Consider the following 22175-nt stretch of genomic DNA (forward strand, 5'->3'; position numbering starts at 1 on the left):
AAGGTTTTTAATTCAACTTGGATTTGGCTGTCCTTTTCTTGTGAGTAATATAATATAAACCAGTCTATAGTTCTGTCTTCTCAATCACCCAAAGGTTTCTCTCCCATACCATAATATGTTCTTGGCTAGCACTATCTCTCATAAACTTAAAATTTAACTCCTCTAGCTAATCTTGTTGTCAGTAGAATCAAAATTAATGTTAGTGTTTCACGGAGAAGTTGTAATAAGGTAGTAGGAACACATCCCATCCAGCCTCGGAACCCCAATCTGCCAAAACAGAGATACCTTTAATCAATTTCTTTTCAAAGGGTTTAATACTCAAGATGAGAACAATGGAGTATTCTAGTGGTAGAATAATAATTTCTAGAAAAGGTTCATTGCTGAGGTACCAAACGGATATCATGCTAGAGAGTTCTTTCTTTCACTGCACTCTTCCCTGAATAGATATACGGTCAAACAAGGCCAAAACTACAAATAAAGCTTATTTCTACTGCATTCATGAGGCTTTTCCCAGTGTCAATATTCTGAGTCTCAAACAGACTGTCATCTAAAGGCTTATCCTTCATTGGGTGTCTTCAGAGATTCTTTTTGTCTACTTTCAAGCATGAGGATGCTAATCAAAGTGCTTCTCAATGGGAAGAACAAACAGGGATTTCTTTATTGTGATGCTCCCGGTTCCTAAAGCCAAGTTCTAACTGAAGGATTTAACACACCCATAGGTTTGATGGTTACGCTGGAAAAATGCTTGACATCATTACCACACTCATTATAGTAGTTAAGGTTTCTCTTCAGGAAGGCTGTTGGGCTAAACAGCAAAAGTTGGGCTGTTTTTCAACAGAAACACCTACACACTTAAGTTGTTTATGGAATCTGTCCTCTCATGGCTCCTCAGATGTTTAAAGAGGCTGCAACTCCAACTGAAACTCATTCCACATTCTTTACACTGAAAGGGTTTTTCACCAGTATGGATTCTCTGATGTTGATTAAGATGTGACTTCAAAGTGAAGACTCTTCCACATTCATTACACTGGTGGGATTTTGTGCTGGAGTAGATTTTTTGATGTTGTTTTGTGTGAGAACACTGGCCAACATTTTCTCTACATATATCACATTTATGGATTTTCTCTGCAGTATGAATTCTGTAATGCTGAATAAGGTCTGAACTGTAATTAAAAGCTCTTCCACATATATCACACTTATAAGGCTGCTCTTGTAACTCAATCTTCTTATCTTCAATCACTGTCAAGTTCCAACTATATGCTTCCTCACAAATGCCATTTTTTTCATTTTTCTGACCCATGTGGAGAACTTGATGTTCAATTAGGCTAACATACTGGAAAAAGATCTCCCCACACTCATGACACTGATGAGATTTCTCCCTTGAGTGAAGTCGTAGATGTCCAGCAAGGTGTGACCGTCTCCCAAAGCCTTTCCCACATTCATTACACTTGAAGGGCCTCTCCCCGCTGTGCACACTCTGATGCTGAACAAGATGGGACCTCACTCTAAACGCTTTCCCACATAAATGACAAGTATAGGGTTTTTCACCAGTGTGAACTCGCTGATGTTGAGTAAGGTGCACACGCTGATTGTAACTTTTTCCACATTCCTCACACCTAAATGGTTTCTCCCCAGTGTGTATTCGCTGATGTTGAATGAGATGTGCACTCTGAATAAAGCTCTTCCCACATTCATTACATTTATGTGGTCTTTCTCCTGTAGAGGATTTTTTGTGGACATAGGAGACGTCACTACAATTCATCCTCTTTGAAGACGGTTGTCCTAAAATTTCTTTCATGGGAATTCCCTGCTTTCTATCTGCCTTGCCTTGGTGTTCATAGCCTTCTCCAAAACCTTGAACTTGAGAGGCATTCCTCTGGATTTTTCCTGATAGTTCTATATCTGCTTCTGAAAGTTCTATTTTCTTCTTAACATTCAATTTTGTATTCTTATTTCTTTTGTCATTACCTTAAAAAAAACGGAAACGTCATCAATTCTTTTACAAAACAAAAAATAACAGGAAAAAAGAGGATAATAAGATGAAATTATGATGTAATAGGTGTAACAAAGAGGGGTACATGTAGATACTTAATGCCAATAGGAATAAAAATAGAAAACTGCTCAATGTTGCGGTACATGCCTATAATCCCAGGAATTCAGGAGGCTGAAGCAGGGGGGTTGCAAGTTCAAGGCTAAACTGGGCAACTCAGTGAGACACTGTCTCAAAGGAAAAAATAAAAGGGCTTGGAATATAGCTCAGTGGTAGAGGATCCACTGGATTCAATGCCCAGTACCACACAGACAAAAAAAGAAAAGAAAAAGGAAAAAAAAAAAAAAAAACTCTTCTGCTTATTCATCTTGTTAAAAAAAATTTTAAGGCTGGGAATGGTGGCACATGCCTATAATCCCAGCAACCTGGGAGGTTAAGACAGTAGGATGACAAGTTAGAGGCCAGACCGGGCAACTTAGAGAGACCCTGTCTCAAAATTAAACTGGGGATATAGCTCAGTTATGGCATTCCTGGATTCAATCCCCAAACAAAAACAAACAAATAGGGCTGGGATTGTAGCTCAGCAGTAGAGCGCTCTCCTAGCACAGGCAGGACCCAGGTTCGAACCTCAGCACCACATAAAAATAAAGGAATTGTGTTGTGTCCATCTACACCTAAAAAATATATTAAAAAAAAAAAAAAAAAAGAAGCAATTTGGGGCCGGGCACTATGGCATACACCTATAATCCCAGAGGCTCAGGAGACTGAGACAGGAGGATTGCGAGTTCAAAGCTAGGCTCAGCAAAAGTGAGGCAATAAGCAACTCAGTGAGACCCTGTCTCTAAATAAAATACAAAAAATAGGGCTGGGGATGTGGCTCAGTCATAGAGTGCTTGCTTAGCATGTATAAGGACCAAGATTCTCTCCCAGTACTGCTTAGGGAAAAAAAAAAAGGAAGAAGCAATTTGGTGATATGTATACAAGGCAAGCGCTCTACCACTAAGCTACAACCCCAGCCTCCCAAATCAAGAGCCATAGAAATATATTTTGTCTTTTCATTACTAATTCTACGTCTATGATCTATAATAAGGAAATAATTCTAAATAAGGAAAATTCACAGATATAACACAGGACAAAGAAGAAGATATTAGAAGTTTAACTATTAAGGAACAGTTAGGTAAATTATAACATCAACAACAATGGCAGGTTGTCAAAAATAAACAGGAGGGCTAAGCAACACTGGAAACTGTATATGTCTAATAATTGTATCCTGTGAGTATACAACTATGTAAAATAGACTCATGAAAAATAGAGAAGGAAACACACTAAATAATAACAGTTCTCTTGATTAGGATGGTGGGATTATGCGGGTAATTTTTTTTCTACCTCCTACTTTCCTCCAAACTTCCTACACAACTGTTATTTTATCATTTTAAAATAAAATGAGTGAAATGACTAAACTGCAAGAAGGGGAAACCAACAAAGAATCATGTAAGAGAACCAAAATCCTCATTTACTACAATATAAAGTCCACAGATAATGTCTGTTCATGAGTCAAGTGATAGCGGTATTAGTATGCAAAATGGAATTATCAAAGAAACAGGTAAGACCTGGAGCAGATAAATGTAGGGAAAGGTGAGTTATTCAGTAATGGGTTTTGCCTGTCAACTTGACAATTTAAGTTTAAATAAGAATAAAAAACTATTCATCTTTGCCCCTTCCTACTGCTCCCAGTATCACAACCTATCTGCCCTGTGGTACCAAGTTCATAAAACAATTTTTGCCTCCATTTATTCCCCAAGTACAAAATCCTCACACATACATCTTTGGGATTTCTCTCTGAAGTGGCGTTTCAGGTGTTCGATCAGGTGTGAATGGCGGCCGAAGTTCTTCCCGCATTCGTTACACCCATAGGGCCTCTCTCCACTGTGGACGCTGTGGTGCTGCACGAGATGGGAGCTCACCCGGAAAGCCTTGCCGCACACCTGACACTTATAGGGTTTCTCACCAGTGTGGACCCTCTGGTGCTGCGTGAGATGCACGCGCTGATTATAGCTTTTCCCACATTCACCACACTTAAATGGTTTTTCTCCAGTGTGGATTCGTCGATGCTGAATAAAGTTTGAAGCTTGAAGGAAAAATTTCCCACAATCGGTACATCTGTGGCCCCTCTCACCATTTGTGTTCTGCTTACGGTTAATGGCTGTGCTGACACCAAGATCTCTTTTCTGAGAAGGATTCTGTCTGGATTTCCCCACAGTGGGGTTTACCTGCCACCTCTGTACCATGCCTTTAAGGTCACTAACTTCGGCAAACTCTTGACTCTGGGGTGCATTCCTTTCAGGGCTTCCTGGTGCCATCCAATGGGTGTCTGCTTCATCAGAAATCTGCTTTACTATGAGCTCCATATCATTGTCCCTGGACTCATAATCTGAAATAAGACAAGGAAAATGGGGGAGATTAGCTATTCCTTGCATTAGAAGAAATGACTGAGGGATACTGGATAATTAAGTGAAACCCATACATCTAGAAATGCATGACTTTGTAAAATGACCTGCCAATACAAGGACGGAATAAAGAATAGCCAAGCAGAAAACTGAGACAGGGGAATAAACCGAAGAGTTGGCAAGAATGGTTCAAAGATGAGACTGGAGAGCAGTCGTTCTAGTCATTAATGAAGAGGAGAGCTTCTTGGTGTGATACACAGAGGAACTATTTGTGAACACCTGTGCACTACTAAGTAAAATAGTCTTAATAAAGATTTGACATTGGGTTATGCAGCTAACCCAGTCTTTACTTTCCTCTTCCTTTGAATTCACAGCTTGAAGAAAAAGGTGAACTTTCTAGTTTTTCCAATTTCCAAAGGATTTCAGTGTGGTAGGAATTAGTCTAAAGAAAAAATGAAATTCTTTCTATAATTAAGTACCTACTGCTTTTAAGAGCTAGGTTAACATACAGTAGTCACTGATAAATATATCATGTTTAAATGACTACAGCCCGTTCCCTTGTGACATTGTATCAGCAACTGATATTTTACTCAAAAGACTGAAGATTAATATAGTTGGCAAAGACAAATCTTTAGTAAATAACAAAAATCAGGCAATATTATTTTTTAAATGCTAGGGAGATCATGGCCTATTGAGAATTTTCTAATAAAATTTCTTGTGAAAAGAGTTTTCAATATTACATAATTTAATGGTAATAAGAGGTAACATTTAGCTAGACACAGAGGCACACACGGTTTTGCAGCGACTTGAGAGGCTGAGGCAGGAGTTTCAAGCCAGCCTCAGCAACTCAGCAAGGCCTAATCAACTAGGCAAGACCCTGTCTTAAAAAATTTTTTAAAGGGCTGGAGATATAATTCAGTGATAAGGCACCCCTGGGTTCAATCCCCAGTACCCCCCCCCCAAAAAAAAGCTAACATTTAACTTATTGAGTGCTTGCTGTAAGCCAGGCACTATCCTGAGTGTTTTACAATTTATGGCATAGTTAATCCTCATAATGATATTTTGAGGTAGACACTATTACTATTTTTTTGATATAGTCAGGAGTTATAACTCTTGTACTATGAAGACATTTTAATTTACCATAGAGCTATTTTTATTTAATTTCTCTTCCTAAGGATATTTTAGCAGTGTAAACAAATATATAAACAAAAAACACTCTCATAAAACCAGACTTTTTTGGGGGGCAGTACTAGAGATTGAATTCAGGGTTCTTGCACATGCTAGGCAAGTGATCTACCAATGAACTATGTCCCAAGGCCCAAACTAGACTTTTCACATGTTTTTCTCTCCCCCGTTTAACTAATGAGATGATCCCAGGTACCATAATATTTTTTCTCTTTTATTCATATTACATATTTGTTTGGGTTTTTTTTTTTTTTTTTTGGTTCCAAGGATTGAACCCAGGGGTGCTTAGCCACTGAGCCACATCCCCAGCCCATTTTATTTTTTGAGACACAGTCTCACTAAATTGCTCAGGGCCTCACTAAATTGCTGAGGCTGGTTTTGAACTTGCAATCTTTCAGCCTCAGCCTCCTGAGTTGCTGGGATTACAGGTGTGCACCACCACGCCTGGCTCACATATTTTATTCTTATTAGAATTCTCATGTTCCAAAAATCAAATATATACATGGCTTTCTTTTTACAGGACTGAATTTGAAAAAAAAAAAATCCACAGTGCATGTACCTCCTTGGGGCTATTAACAACGGTCCCTTTCCAGGGACAGGGTTGACACAGGTTGCTACACCACCTGGCTTATACACCAGCTTCTTGCCTCTTCCCCAGCCTCTTCTTAATGTGCAGGACAAGCTTTCTGATGATTTCCCTGGCTTATCTGCATATGAAACATAGAACTTTCCTTGTTCAGTGCAATCCCAGGCTACTGAGTAATGCAGTTGGGGGCTGGAGGTATATGAACACATCCGATCAGACAGACCTGGTACTTTACGAAATCATTATCTTCAACCCCACAGTGTCCTGTTTGGCATGTTGTTTTCTAAGGCTGGCTTCTCTCCTCACTCATTGTTCTTAGCAGCTATATCAAAACATTCCATCATAAACTTCCAGTTATATCACTGTGGTAAAAAAAAGGAAGCTGGGCCAGGTGCAGTGTGGCGCATGCCTATAATCCCAGTAGCTCGGGATTAAAGGGTGAGGCAGAAGGATTGCAAGTTCAAAGTCAGTTTGAGCGACTTAGTGAAAGTGTGTCTCAAAACAAATTATAAAACAGGTTGGGGATGTGGCTCAGCGGTCAAGCACCACTAGGTTCAAAAAAGAGTAAACAATGAAAGCTGGGCATGTTGACATGTGCCTAGAATCCCAGTAACTCAGGAGAGGCTAAAATAGGACATGAGTTTGAAGTCAACCTGGGCAGCACTGTGAAACCCCATCTCAAACACACACAAAAAAACCAAAACACGAATAGTGCACATGAGCCTACATACATATAGAATATGTCCAGATCTGGTAATAGTTTTGCCTCTGAAAGGAAAACTATTTTTCACTTTATATCCATTTTACTATTTGAATTTTTTACTATGGTGCAGTATGACCTTTTAAAATAAAAATCAACGTTCTCTACTGCATTGAAACCACTACTCTACCATCTACTTACAGCCTATGCTGTCATCTCTGAACAGGGATTTTTTTCTCCTATTTCAGGGAAAGTCAAAGCTACCCAGCCAAGAACTCCTTTAAATGTCTTTTACCCACATCTCTGAACTTACTGGTAGTCTCTTCTTTCCTCCTCCCTCGTCTCATAATAGAGAGATCTCTCTCTCCCTAGCCAAAGCCACCCCGTGCTCCTTCCTATACCCCGGACTTCATGCCTTCTTAAGTCCTCCCTACAGCACATTTCTGCTCTCGCCCCTGTATTAAACAATGAGTTCTTTCTCAGGAGCATTGAAATATGCTTAAAACTTCTCCATACAAAATATCCATCCACTCAACCCATGTACTCTTTTAGTGATTAGGTCTTTTTCTCTTCCTCTTTAGAGACATTGTTCTTGAAGTATATATCGTAATAGCTCTTTCAAATCCTTCTCCGTTGCAGTCTTCACAGACACTGTCTTATATTCCCCAATCTACACCATGAAAACTACTGTTTCCAAGATACATTCATTTATTTTTAAAAATCTCATTTCCAAACACAATAAACATCTTTTAAAATTCTGACTTTCTATGATGCTGTTAGAAAGCCACAGGCATGAAAATAACCAAATGTGGTCTTCTAAGAAAAGTTAAGGGGTTGGGGTTGTGACTCAGTGGTACAGTGCTCACCTAGCATGTGCGAGAGGCCCTGGGTTCGATCCTCAGCACCACATAAAAATAAAATAAAGTATTATGTCCAACTACAACTAAAAACTAAATTTAAAAAAATTTTAAAAAAGAAAGAAAAGTTAAGAAGACGGAAACTACTGAATCTATTTTTAATGTGGAGAAGAATACTGAAGCTGTAAATATGCTGTAATGAAGCCAATGACAAAAAGCAGATGGTAAGAAGTGAGAACTGCTTGGAGAATGATACAGGAAAGAAATACACTAAGCACCTCAAACTCTGGAACCCATGAAGTACTGATACAGTAACTGAAAAACATAAAGCAATATGAATAGACTCAAATTAGAAAATTAGACAAGTGAGCTATCAGAAATTAAAAGAGAATTTAAAAGGCATTAAATACAACATTTTTATTATATAAATTCATTGACATAAAAGACTACTACTAAGATCCCAATAGATTAATGAACAAAGGACACATAAAAATAAATCAAACAAAAAGAAATACAAACAAATATTAACAGCAATCAAAAAACTGTTAAAAAGAGGAGTCATTTTTATACCTTTTTGGTAAAAGCATGTGACTGAACTAAAAATCCTTAGACAATGTACACTGACATAATGTTTCTCAAAAGAAATCTGGCCTTGTATGTGTTTGATCTGAAGTTCACCAGCGTGCCTGATATAGAGTGGTTCTTCTAGAAGTATGAATTTAAAAAAAGTAAAAAAATCACAATCTCTAAAATGTTTGCAATAGTGTTTAGCTACAGTTTATCACTGCCCCAGACAGCTAACTGAATGTTAGCTTTCAGGATCAAAACCTAGTTACAAATAGGACCTTAGAAACCAATAAGTGATATGATAAAATGCAGCTCCCAAGGTAAATATCACAGAATAGGGGTTGGTGGTCTGAGGATGGTCATGGGGTGAACAACTAACCATCCACATATGAAAGGGAAGGAAACAGTGTTACTAAAGAATCATAATAACCATTATAAGTTAATCAACAAAGTATGAGAAATTTTTATAAATCAGAAATATTCTGTTAAGAACTACCCAATTTATCAAAGAATAAAACTACCAAAAATTTACTTAAATTTAAACCTATTAGTTTAAACTTTATCTTGTGTGTGTGTGTGTGTGTGTGTGTGTGTGTGTGTAGTGTACTGGGGATACAACCTAGGTAACTCCACTACTAAGCTACACCCCCAACCCTTTTTTAAAAAATTATTTTTGATTTTTTAAGACAAGAACTCATGAAGTTGCCAAGGCTGGCCTCAAACTTGCAGATTCTCGGGTCTCAGCCTCCATAGTCAGTATGGTTACAGAATGACAGGTGTGCACCAACATGCCCAGTAAGCTCTTTTTTATTTTAAAAAAGCAAAAAGGATTTGCTGGATGGTAAACACTATTCCCCTAAGTACTATCAGTTTCAATTGTACCCTTATGAAGGCAGAAATAACCAGAATAAACTGAATAAGAAAAAAGGAGGTTTACTCTCCGGGAGAAAGAAAAAGAAAACCAACAGCAACTAAAACATACAAACATACATATTTCTTTTTTTAATTGTTGTTGTTACTGGGGGTAGAACCCAAGGTCTCATGCATGCTAGGAAAGTGCTGTACCACTTAGCTACATCCCCAGCCCTTTTCCTTTTTCCTTTCTTTTTTTAAAATTTATCTTGAGGCAAGATCTCAATAAGTTGTCCAGGGTGGCCTCAAACTTGAGGTCCTCCTGCCTCAGCCTCCCAAGTAGCTGGGATTACAGGCTTATGCCACTACAACTGGCCACATATGCTTTTATAGGACGTGCTAGAAATATTCTTTAAAAGGCAACAAAATTAAAATTTCCTAATCCATGCAGGTGGAAATAAGTCTTACCCATAGAAGTAATACTCCCATAATTCTCCTTCCTGCCTTCCCTATAAAGAGACTTCTGGGACTGGTCCAAATGTCCCCATTCCTCCAGGATGAAGGACACAGCCACATCAGCCACGTCTTCAATTTTCACCAACTTCTGAAACAGGAGATCTCTGCTAAATTCCCAGTCCCTATGTTCAAATCTGGAGCGAGGGGAAAAACTGGGAGCATTAAGGAAAGAAGTCAGGGGAGGGATTCTGCTTCAGAAAGGATTGAAAAGTACTGGGAAGAAAGAAAAAGACAAAGGGAATGAAGATACTAACCCCAGATGGGTCTGGTTGCTGATTAAAGAAACAAATCTCCTGATAAAGATTTGGGAACAAGGCGGCTAGTCTTTAGAGAAGAGATATGGGTCCTCACAGAGGGAGAGGGGGCTCCAGCTCACCTGGGACCCAGCTGAGAGAAGTGAGGCTGTCAGCTCCTGGCTGTCCTTCAGGGGAAGGGAAGGAACTTGGAGAACAGGAAGGGCTGAAGGAGGAAAAAAGGTGTAAGTGAGACTCTCTGTTTCGTTCTCAAAGCCATCATGTGCCTCCTTTGCTCATGAATCTACAATGACCCCTGCCACACCAGGCCAAATTCTTCTGCTTTGCTCTCAAGACCCTCTACATTCTGGTCCCATTCACATTTACCTTCTTTTTCCTCCTTTCCCCTCAAAACAGACTTCTTGCTCTGCTGGCCATTCCCCTGTAAAGGATGCTTTCCACTCTGCTTAGGTTGGCCCTATTTACCTCCAAGAATAATCAGAGTTCCACATCTTCCAAGCCCACAGCATTTCCTAGTGTCCAGGGCTTCACAGGAGACCCCAATACATGGCAAATTCTAACTCAAGAGTCCTGGGTGGGGCCTGAAATTTTGCATTTCTAACAAGCTCCCATGTGATGCCAATGCTACTGTTTCTTGGACTATACTTGGATTAGCAAGGCTTCAGTTCAGTCTCTCCCCTCAAGGAATATCCACAGTTAGTTTATATTCAGTCAGGAAGTATGCATGAGGTCTATTCTGTGTTATAGAAATAAATGGAAAAACAATTCTTGCCTTCGAAAACTTTTACCTTTGTGTGTGTGTGTGTGTGTGTGTGTGTGTGTGTGTGATATTGGAGATTGAACCCAAGGGCACTTTTACCACTGAGCTAAACATCCTTTCTACTTTTTATTTTGAGATGGGGTCTTGCTAAGGTACCTAGGGTAACCTGAAACCTGCGATCCTCCTGCCTCAGCCCCTCAAATTGCTGCAATTACATGGTGCACCTCTGTACAGGTCTGTATTTATTATTTTTAAGTCTTCTGAAGAACAAAAGGAAATTTATTTTCTTTAACTAGGATAAAACTCTTTAGAGATCCATTGGATACTCGTACAAATCTAAGATACAGTTTAGAATCTGTGTGACCTTAGTTTTGTTATACCTTCAAATACTGTTCCATTTTATCAGCCTAAGAATTAACTCATTGTTACTGATCATTATTAATTATTCTCAACAATGCCACATAAGACTGAAATAATGAGAATGGAAAAAATAAAGAAAATATTTTGGATCACAATAGCAAAATAAATCATTCTTCATTTTTCTCAAAATATTACATGTTGCATCATTCTTCAAGAAGGTAGAAAAGAAGACTGTTGATATCCATAGTTTCATTTGACACAGTTGAAAATTCAGAATTTTTCATTTGCTGCCCATATCAACAAAGAGAAGAAATTTGCAGAAGACAGTCACTATTATTAGGCAATTCAGGGGCTGGTAAATTAATTAATTAATGAATTAAGGTCTAACAAAAAAAATAAAAGTCTACCAACAACTTTAAAAAAAATCAATGATAAATGTATTTCTAATTTCAAAAAGGAACTATAGCATTTTCATCTAGCAAATCCTTCAAAAGGAAGGACATCACCATGTCTTTTTCTTTCTTTTTTTTCTTTTTTTGGAGTTGTAGATGGACAACATGCCTTTTTATTTTATTTGTTTATTTTTATGTGGTGCTAAAGATAGAACCCAGTGCCTCATAAGTGCTAGGCAAGTGCTCTGCCACTGAGCTACAGCCCCAGCCCCACCATGTGGTATTTTGCAACAAGATCTTGGACCATCCCATTTTGCTAAAAGGACAGTATTGTGTGATAGTATTCTTTCATCTTTTATAAGATTTTTATGTCAAAATGTACTTGATACTGATTCAATAAAATTTCTAAAAGATTATTTCTTGCTATCTTTTGCATTTTACATAAATTATTCATGAAATGACTTAAAATATAAAAACCAAAAAGGTACTGACCCCAAATAGGACCATTTTTCCTGAGACTCTGAAGGCTAAATGAAGTCCAAAAGGTGAAAAATACTTAGAACAGTTTCTACACAACGTACACACTACATAAGGAAGAGCTATTGCTGCTGCTGCTGCAGTTTAACCAGCATGGAATTAAAGCTGGAAGAGATTAGGGCAGTAAGGTATGTCAAAGGAAATACCTGACCACCTGTAGGAGCACAGAAGAAAGTCTAAGGTCAAACAGAGAAAACACAACCCCTTATTCACAACTTGGAAATCCAACTCTAAATACCAAAGGATTGTTTTGTTATGTTTCTCTGACAGGATCTTGCTATGTTGTCCAGGCTCATCTTGAATCATGAGTTCAAGGATCCTCCTGCTTCAGCCTCCCAAAGTAGCTGGGACTACAAACATGCTCCATCATGCCCACCTCCAAAGGCAAGTTTTTTCAATAAGGTAGGCATCAAATTAATTTGACAGCAAAACCTGACCTGATGTGAAGCTATTTCAAGTCTATTTAATCAACTTAATGTAAACATGCACACATTTCACTGCAAAAATATTAATCCTGCTGATAGTGTAACATATGATATAAATCATATTACCTTGCCAAATCTGAAAAATTCTGAATCCTAAAATATATTTCACAGCAAGGGTTTCTGATTAGGGAATATGGATTTGTGGACAAACATCATAATAAATATGACACTCAGGGCCTGGGGCTGTAGCTCAGTGGTAGGGCACTGCATCGCATGTGTGAGGCACTGGGTTTGATCCTTGGCACCACATAAAAATAAATAAATATTTTGTATCCATCCACAACTAAAAAATGTTTTAATTATAAAAAAAAATGACACTCATCTGTTCATTTTTCTTCCTTGATATATCTAATGCAAGTAGATAAAATTGAGATGGGAGACAGAAGGAGGGAAGAAGAAAACAAATGTTCTAAAGGTTTTTGAGAAAGCTGCTTCAAATAAGATTTCCAAGCAAATTTGCAGACAAAAATGAACATAACTGGGAACTGCAGAGCCTTTTCAAAAGCATATGACAACAAAATCTATGAAGCAGAGGTAAAAAACTGCAGCAAAATGATGGTACTTTTTTAACAGACTTAGTAGATCTTTGAACAGTACCTGTACTTACTTATCATCTGCATTATAATCATATGTGTTATAGCTTTTGCGATAACTCCTTTTTGGGGGATGTTGGGGGCGGGAGCTAGGAATTGAACTCAGAGTCTCACACATGCTAAGCACAGGCTCTACTACTGAGCCACACTCTCAAGCCCCATTATTGTTTCTGAACAGAAGTGCTACAGTCCTAGCTATCCTAGAAGCTGTGCTTTCTCAATACCAGCCCACCCCAGGTTTCCAGACCTTCCCAACCTCAGACCCTGCTGGTTGCAGAGAAGCTATCCAACCTCTAGTCTTTTACAATGCCACCTGCCCACGTGGCCAGGGTACCCAAGCTCCAGCCATGTCTGTTCCACTGAACTTCTGAGCCTCACCATTTTCCTCCAGAATATGAGGCTTCTGTGGCTCCTGTTCAGGCTGGGTGTCCATGGCCAGGAACTGGGAATCGAAGGACTCCTGCACTGCTCCAGGTGGGACCATCTTCTGAGGAAGCACTTCAGGACATGCAACAATCTAACAACCACAACCAATCAGCACAGTTACATAGAGGGCTATGAACAAACACAGTAAAATTCCATTGGATTTTCATTTGTTCCCTTACCAAGTATTTAATGTGTATCCACAATGAGTCGGACATTAATTATACAATGGTATAACAAACACAGTTTACTTCTACTTGTAGAAAACTTTCAAGGAATATGTCAACACACAAATAGTTAATTACCAGTTGTGTATATGTCACACAAGGGGAGAAACATGGTGCTATGAGACACAACAGATGAGACTGGGAGGCCAGGGAAGGTTTTTCTGAGGAAACATCTCAAGGATGAGAAGAAGGCATCCAGGGAAAAGCACAGAGAAATGACCCAGGCAGTCAGGAGACTAGCAAACACCTCAGGCAGAAAGAGGATCTTTGATACAATCCAGAAACCATAAGGAGTCCAGTGTGGGTAAAAGGTTAGTGAAGGGGAGAGATGAGAAAGGAAGTTGGAAAGATCATTATAGGACACAGGAAATCACACTTGGACAGACCAACACTAAGACTTAACGCTAGTTCCTATCCAGTGTACTACAGGCCTCCACCTTTCTGCTCTTGGTCCTTGCTCAATCCTAGGGTACACACAATTACTCTGTCACAACCATTCTCTAGAATCTACCTGTTCTGAAAAATACCAGCTCAGTTCCAGTATACTGGAAGGTAACAGGATCTTGCACTAAAACAAAATTGCTATCTCCCTTTTCCCCTTCCTTAGGTTTCAGAGCACTTTAAATTTTAACCCTCCCAGCAAATATGTCATGGGTTTTACATTAAGAGGTAGCTGCAACATACCTATGGCAAATACCCACTCTGAAAGTTTGTGCATTCCTGTGAGTCCACTCAGAACAAAAGTTCAGATGGTTCCAAGTATGTCAATGGGCATCTGAGCTCCAAAGAACCAAAGTAGCCCTTGAGATCCACTGAGAATAGGAGAAAAGACCCAAAGGAGTAAGGATGGAGTAAGAAATAAAGCTGAGGAACAAAGCTGGGATACAACAAGGCAGGTAAAGGGAAAGGCAAAGTGAGCTCTGAAGGTCCTTGGGAAAATTTCATCTATGGACCTGAAAGTACTGACTACCACTAAGAACAGATTTTTCTCTGTGTCCCTTCCAAAGATAAGCTGCACATATCACAACGAGAGGGGTAAACATGCAATATGTGCTATAAATTCTCTATTTTTAAAAAATCCTTTTAAATTGTACCTTTCAATATCTATTTCTGCAAAACACACTAATGGAAGTTGTCCATTAGTGTTCCAAGTTAGGTTCAGAAAAGGAATAACTGAATGTCACCATGAACCTTTACTTCATGTCGAGACTAAGCAACAGAAAGGTCTAAACGTTCCCATCTGAAGGTTAATCTTGCAGGACAGCTGCAGGGTCTGGCTGCAGGAAGGTCAGCAGCCATCCTTCTGCTGTTACCTGAATCACAGAGGGAGCTAAACTAATCCATAAGCCCAAAGATATTCTGGAACTCTTAAGTATCCCTTACCCAGAGGGTAGGAACAACGAACTAGTACCTTATGCTTAATTGCAGTGGCTCTAAGAAATGAAGGAAATTCTTTAGCTAGCTTTCAACTCTTATAAACATGACCCCAAGATTAAGATTTTTGTTTGTTTGCTATGGAAAACAAAAAACAAAAATTAAAGTTTAGATCATGAGGCTAACAGCAAGATAAAGGAATGGAGTTAGTTTATAAATTAGGAAAAGAAGATAAAATAATCAGTTCTCCTTGAATTAACCATGATGTAATGGAACACCAACAATAATACCAACAGGTTTGGGGGTTTGGTGGAAACTAAGTAAGTAATTCTTAAGTCCATAAGGGGAAAAGAAAACATTGAAAAAAAAAAAGTGGAGGGATAAGGGTAGTCCTATCAAAGCTGAGCATTTTATACAGAAATCAAATAATTAAAATATCAAAACATGAACAGCCAAGATGATTTAAAAAACGATAGAAAGACCTGAAAAGGACCCCAAACACAAGCAGAAATTTGATATGTGATAAAGGTGGCATTTTAGTTAGTTAAGAAAAAAAGGATTACTATAAGATGCAGTGGTGCATGCCTATAATTCCTGGGAGACTGAAGATAGGAGGATCACGAGTTTGAGGCCAGTCTCAAAAACTTAGTGAGACCCTGTCTCAAAAAGTGAAAAGGACTGAGGATGTAGCTCAGTGGCACAGCGTCCCTGGTTCAATTTCCAGTACCAAAAAAAAAAAAAAAGATTATAAGTTGGTGGGAAAAACTTATCTAGGAAAAAATTAAGCTGCAACCATGCCATACAACCTACACAAAAATAAATTCAAGATGAAATAATCATTTAAAAGCATAAAAAAATAGTGGAAAAGAAAATGTTTTCATAATATTGTAGTGAAGAACATCTTTTTAAGTATGACATGAAACCCAGAAACCATAAAATAGACTTATTCTGATTGTATAAAAATCTTAAATCTCCACAAGCAAAGACAAACAACAAAGTGGAAAGATAATATGTGGAAATCATATGATACACACAATGCTTATTATTTCTAACACGTAAGGAACATGTAAGAAACATAAACAGATAATTTGCAAAAACAAAAAGCAATTATGATGTATGATTAACCCTTAAAAATATGTACTGTGGTCAAACTGACAAGACAAATGCAAATTAAGATGGCACAGAAAGGAAATATTGCATTTTTCACACTGATAATAATCAAAAAGTTTGATAACACTGTGTTATCAGACTGTGGACAAAAAAAAAAAAAACTCATACATGGCTGGTGGGAATATAAATTGGTATAACCTTTATGAGGGGCAATCTGCAACAGCTATCCAAATTTCAAACATACCACCAAGTCAAAAATTTGACTTCAAAGTATCCATCCTATAATTGACATATATAATATATATAATAAAATATATAGGGGATACTCATTTCAGAAAAGTTTGTCATAGTAAACATTAAAAAATAATCTAAAGGAACAACTTAAATGGAACAACTTAAACTCCTTGAACAGGAGTTAAATAAATTATGATACATCCATACAATGGAATATAAAAAGAGTAAGGCAGATGTATTTGCACAAATTAAGATATAGGAAAAAAGAAAGAGGAAGAAGTGTATAGACTTAACATTTGTGTGTTTTTAAAGCACATTATATACGTATATGCCAAAATATAAATGAATATGGTATATCTCTGTAAGGATATATAAGTTTCATGTAACAGTGGCTGCCTCTGGAGAGGAGAACTAGGCAGTTGGGAAATTAGGGGTGGGAAGAAAACTTACTTTTCATTATAACCTTATGTACCTTTTTGGATTTTGTATCATGTCACTCAAAAAATAAATACAATCTTAAAAATAAATAAAATCGCTGATTGTCTTCTACAGGTTAACACACTGGATATTGCTTCTCTTTGCTGGAGTGGCAGGAAATCTCCACAGTGTACCTAATCCCAGGAGAACAAAAGAATATGAATGAAGCACCACAGGGCTAAAAAATCTCACCCCTGCTTAGCAGTTCCTTAACTCTTTCCTCTCCTTCCTCACTGCTCCTGCCTCTTCTTCCACTCACCTGTTGCCTGCGTTCCTCAAGCTCTCTCTGTATACTTTCTATCACAGCCACAGCCTCTTCGCCACTTTCAGGATGATGTTCTCTCACCCAGGCCTGGAACTCTTCTGGCAAGATGGTCAGGAACTGCTCCAGCACCAACAGCTCCAGGATCTGCTCCTTGGTGTGCAACTCGGGCCTCAGCCACTCACAGCAGAGTACCCGGAGTTGACTGAGAGCCTCACGTGGACCTGATGCCTCATGGTACTGGAAATGCCTGAACCGCTGGTAAAAAGTCTCAAATGGTGGCGGATTGTACTCCTGCATCCAGGTGCAGTCTTCTTCTTCCACCTTCACTATTAGAAGGTCTTCCTGTTCCTGTGAAGTCTCAGCTGGAGGATCTAAGTCTATAACTTCCCGGGATTCTGTCATTATCATTCCAACTCAGAGGGAATTCTCTCGAGGCTGGCTGTGTTACTCTGACCCAATTTGTCTTCTGAAGAGCACTTTCAGTAGTGTGCAACCTACTGATATATATCGGGAATCATTATTAGCAAAGAGAGACGGCAAAGACGTTCTATACAAAAACTAAAGATGACACTCAACGAAGTAATTTACTTAAAAATATGGACTGCAAGGCAGCCGCCACTCCATCCACAAGAAGATTATCAAGAGATTACCTCCAAGATTTAAAAAAAAGTAATGAACACTCATAAAAATTTCACATCAGTCTCAATCTAAGACACAATTTTAGAGGCAAAAATACTTGACAGTTCCTATAAATAATGAGACAAAACTTACTATTACAGATGGAGCCCTTCCTTCTCTCTACCATAAATCAAACTTAAGTCAGAATGGGGGTGAAAAACATTAAAATGTTCATAACTGGTTCTGTCCATCAAGCCACAAGAGCTTGACAGACAACTTTAGACTTCATTGGTCCAGAAGAGATATGGTATAAGGTAAAGATCTGGACCCAAATTCCTCCGAAACCGCTCCTGACCCCACGACACAGACAGCCCGGTCAAGGTTAGGGACAGATCCCCCGTCCGAATACAAAAGCCCGACTCCCTCCCCTCAAGTCCCCAGTCCCAATTAGCTCTCCAGGAAGATCATACTCCCCGCAGCCAAGATTTGGAAGACCGGGAATCGTACAAAACAGGAGAACACTGATGCTGACACTTCCCAACACTTCCTCACCGGAAGTAAGCAAGTCCAAGCTTAAGCCATAAATCCCACCCACGAGAGCACTTCCGAGGCCTCTCTAGGAATCCCGGAGGTCCTCGCCTCGCAGCGGGTGGGGTGGGGGGGTGCCGCCCCTGGCCCCGCCCCAGAGGGAAAGATGACCAATCGACACCGAGATAGGGCGCGGCCGGACCCCCAGCCCACCGCCCACAACCCGGACGTCCCTAGGCCTCTGGGGTGCAAATACAAAGTTACCAGAGTCGGCCAGGAAACCCAATCACCCTCTTCCCCACCCCACAGCACAGCCAAGAAACAGCCGAGCTCCTCCCCCTTTCTTGGAGTGAGGACAAGAGGCGGGGCATCAAGGGTTAGGCAACAGTTGCCGGCGCCTGATTGGCCGCGGTCCTGGCGCCTCCCCACCCCCAACGCTCTGCGCCCCAATTCGAAGTAGGTCCGTATCTATCTTTCTGCGAGTCCGTAAGCCTCGGACATCTTATACTTTGAGCACTTTAGGTTTTATTCACCCAAATTCTCATCCCTCCCTTTCCAAACACACCCACCTCTTTACTGCCACAGTCGGCTCACTGGGCCGAAGTCTCCAACGTCACACCCGCAATTCGCCAGCGCGAGAGGCTCTTGGGACTACATCTCCCAGGAAGCCCCGCGCGGGCTACACCAGCTAACCAATAGGGCCACGACTCTACTTCTAGCCTCGTTCTCGCGGGCCTATCAGAAAGCGGCAGGGTGGGTGGCGTGTCCGCTGGCGCCGGTCTGGAAGACTAGTGGGGGCGCCTGGTGCCTATTGGCCTTAGGGGTGGGGAGAGCAAAACTTGTAAAGGCCGTTGTTTACTCAGGGGTTCCCTAGCTCAAGCTCAAGAGATTTAATAATCTCTCACTTTTAAGTTTGCCCGTTTTCAAAGCTGTCGGACAGACACGACAGATTCACTTATCGCCACTCTTTGGGGCTCAAACGGCTCTGGAACTGCAGCTTCTACCAACAGATGGAGAGGATATTTAGAAGTTAAAGGACACTTTCCAGACCACTCAAAATCTCATGCATGATAGGTTGCTTCCTATTTAAGACCAAGACCCTGGTGAAAGTCCGCAATGTATTTTGCGTGTAAGTTGACATTTAAAAATAAAAATAGAATCGACGAAGGAGTGTGGTGTAGGATTTTGCAGCTGGGGCTTAATTTTGGTGCTTTTATTCAGTTGACTTAATGTATGTAAAAGTTGTCTAAGATGGATATCCATTTTTTCCAAGAAACCTACCTCAATTTGAGTGGCTTCGAAATGTTCTCCCCTTTTTGCGGGGCGGGGGCAGGTACCGGGGATTGAATTCAGGAGCATTCCGCCACTGAGCCACATCCCCAGCCCTATTTTGTATTTTATTTATAGACAGGGTCTCATTGACTTGCTTAGCACCTCGCTTTTGATGAGGTTGGCTTTGAACTTGTGATTCTTCTGCCTCAGCCACCGAGGGGCTGGGATTACAGGAGTGTGCCACTGCACTCTGCTGACCTTTACATTTTTAAAATGTCATTTATTTCTTAAAGTAGGGAATGGATTTGCATGAGCCAAAATTCAAGTCATTGTTTGTTTGTTTGTTTGTTTGTTTTTGTACCTGGGATTGAACCCAGGGGTCGCTTAACCAGTGAGCCACATCCGCAGCCCTTTTAATTTTTCATTTTGAGACAGTCTTTTGTATGATCCTCCAAAATCAAACATTATTTTGAATAATTATAATCCTGTTCCATACTTGTTTTATATATTGGAACAATAAGGCTTATAATCCTTAGAGGACTTTTCCAAAACCATATCTGGACCTTTTGGGCAAAGAAGATCCAAGTTGTCTCAGTTCTAGCCCAAGGTTTACTGTACTAAGTTACTCACAGTTGAAGAAAATAAATCTACAAGTTGCCCCTAAGGTAAAGATTTGGTGTAAAAAGTTCAAATCAATATAAATAGGAAAAAGGAAAAGTAAGGGTTAGGATTGTGGCTCAGTGATTGAGTGCTTGCTTAGTATGTGTGAGGTACTGGGTTTGATTCTCAGCACCACATATAAATAAAATAAAAGGTCCATCAACAACTAAAAGATATTTTAAAGAAAAGTAAAAATAATGGAAGAAAAGACTAGAGCATTAGGTATTGCTATCCTGTTCTAATACCAGTTCTGCCACTTAGTAACTGAAAACTTTGGGTAAATTATTTTTCTCTGGTTCTCAGTTAACTGCACTAACCCAGAGTGTCTCATTGTAAGGATTGAGATATAGCTCTTCAAACTTCTTAGCACATAATAAGCACTTGATAAGTGTTGGGGTTATCATGAATCATATAAATAGCAGTACACAAAGGCTCCATGACATAGAAATGAGGAAATCTGGGGAGTTTTCCAGTGATCATTCTCTGGGATAGGAGGGCAAATTGCTGACTGTTCTAAGTTCTTTCTTCTTTTACCCTAGATTATCATCTCACATTTGCTCCTTTTGAACCTGGAACCTTCTGAGAAATTTAGATAACAGACCTATATAGGGCTTATTCTTATGGATTGAATTGTGTCCCCCAAAATTCACATGTTGGAGTCTTAACTCACAGTAACTAAGAAGGTGACCGTATTTGGAGATAGGGTCTTTACCAAGTTGAAAATGAGGTCATTAGGGTGGGTCCTAATTGGTTATAACTGTTGTCTTATAAAAGGGAAATTTGGAGACAGACCATGCCTGCAGGTAGAACGACATGTGAAGATGGAGTCAGAGTGGGATGATGCTTTTGCATTTAGCCAAAGAACAGGGAAGAGTGACACCAACCACTAGAAGCTGGGGTGAACTAAGAGCAGATTCTTCCTCTCAGCCCTTGGAAGGAAACACTCCGCCAACAACTTGATATCACACTTCTAGATTCCAGAACTGAGATGATAAATTTCTTAAACCACCCAGTTTGTAGGAATTATTAAGACATCCCCATCACCCCCTATTCCATCCCCTGCTCTCACTTCATACAGCACCCTGAAGGAGGGAGGAGTTCTGTTACTCTGCTAGAGCTTCAAAGGTCTTAGATGCTCAGGAAATCTTCACTGGGCATTTGGTGACTGAAGGGCCACAGTGTGCCCTGTACTTTTAGGAGGTGCAGTGACATGTACCAATAATAACAGGCCAGGTCAACTTGTCACTTTCCGGAGAGCAGAAGCACAGCAGTCAACTCGCCACCACCCACTGGTCCAGGGGATTGGACCCAGGGCCTTGCACATGCTAGGCAAACGCCCTGCCACTGAGCTACATTCTCAGTCCTTGGATAGGTTTCTTGAATACATGAATGAATAAATGAACCAAATAGCTTGGGCGAAGAAATCGCTTTTGGGGGAGAAAAATTACAATAACTGAACATGTATCAGTGGAAAGTGCTCAGTTTTGGAGTTTGAAATGGGCATGTTGGTCTCATTTATCAGTCACAAGCCTATTGATTATCAGGCAAGACACGACTTCTTCCAGCCACAGTTTCCTCATCTTTGAGAGAATCAAAGGCCATAACATGTGACGTACACAGAAGCAGTTAAAGTTCTTTTTTGTTTTCTCCCAACTCTGACAGTTCCTTGCCCTATCAACTGCTCCTAAACCGGTTATTTTCTCCAGATGCAGAAATCAGCACAGGAGTCGCCGCCTCGGGATGGCGGGAGTGAGAAGGATGGTAAACCACCGAGATGCATCTCAGTCCTCCGGGCCGCCTGGAGAGGCCCCGGAAATGCTGGAGCGGGCACCGCAGGGATCGGTGACGCACTTCCTGCGTAGGCTGGGTTTTTTTTTTTTTTTTTTTTTCTATCAAAGGACCTAGG

The 22175-nt window shown here is 39.9% G+C and overlaps 1 protein-coding gene across 7 annotated transcripts; it reads right to left on the reverse strand.

Moving 5' to 3' along the window:
- Positions 1-295: 295 nt before the first annotated feature.
- Zkscan5 (zinc finger with KRAB and SCAN domains 5) lies at positions 296-18976 on the reverse strand. Of its 7 annotated transcripts, none has more exons than XM_071605275.1 (7): positions 18907-18976; positions 17186-17685; positions 13460-13598; positions 10077-10159; positions 9653-9788; positions 3813-4421; positions 296-1968 (listed from the first exon to the last, which is right to left on the reverse strand). In XM_071605275.1, exons 2-7 carry the CDS (start codon positions 17597-17599, stop codon positions 845-847), a joined length of 2505 nt encoding a protein of 834 aa, XP_071461376.1. In that variant the 5' UTR covers positions 17600-17685; positions 18907-18976; the 3' UTR covers positions 296-844. The 7 variants fall into 7 exon arrangements, with proteins under 7 accessions (XP_071461376.1, XP_027809068.2, XP_071461377.1 ...); XM_027953267.2 differs by having other exon boundaries at positions 17186-17688; positions 18907-18967; XM_071605276.1 differs by lacking the exon at positions 18907-18976 and having other exon boundaries at positions 9653-9785; positions 17186-17954.
- Positions 18977-22175: the final 3199 nt, after the last annotated feature.

Source organism: Marmota flaviventris, chromosome 19, assembly GCF_047511675.1.
Source record: "Marmota flaviventris isolate mMarFla1 chromosome 19, mMarFla1.hap1, whole genome shotgun sequence".
Lineage (NCBI taxonomy): Eukaryota > Metazoa > Chordata > Mammalia > Rodentia > Sciuridae > Marmota > Marmota flaviventris.

Bases quoted from the DNA above. Each gene is read 5' to 3' on its own strand.
- Zkscan5 (XM_071605275.1), bottom strand. From the start codon at position 17,599: ATGATAATGACAGAATCCCGGGAAGTTATAGACTTAGATCCTCCAGCT. The intron at 10,160-13,459 runs GTGAGGCTCAGA...TTCCTCCTTCAG, and splicing joins TCATATTCTGGAGGAAAATG to CCCTTCCTGTTCTCCAAGTT. The intron at 1,969-3,812 runs GTATGTGTGAGG...GTTTTTTTTAAG, and splicing joins CAGAGAGAAATCCCAAAGAT to GTAATGACAAAAGAAATAAG.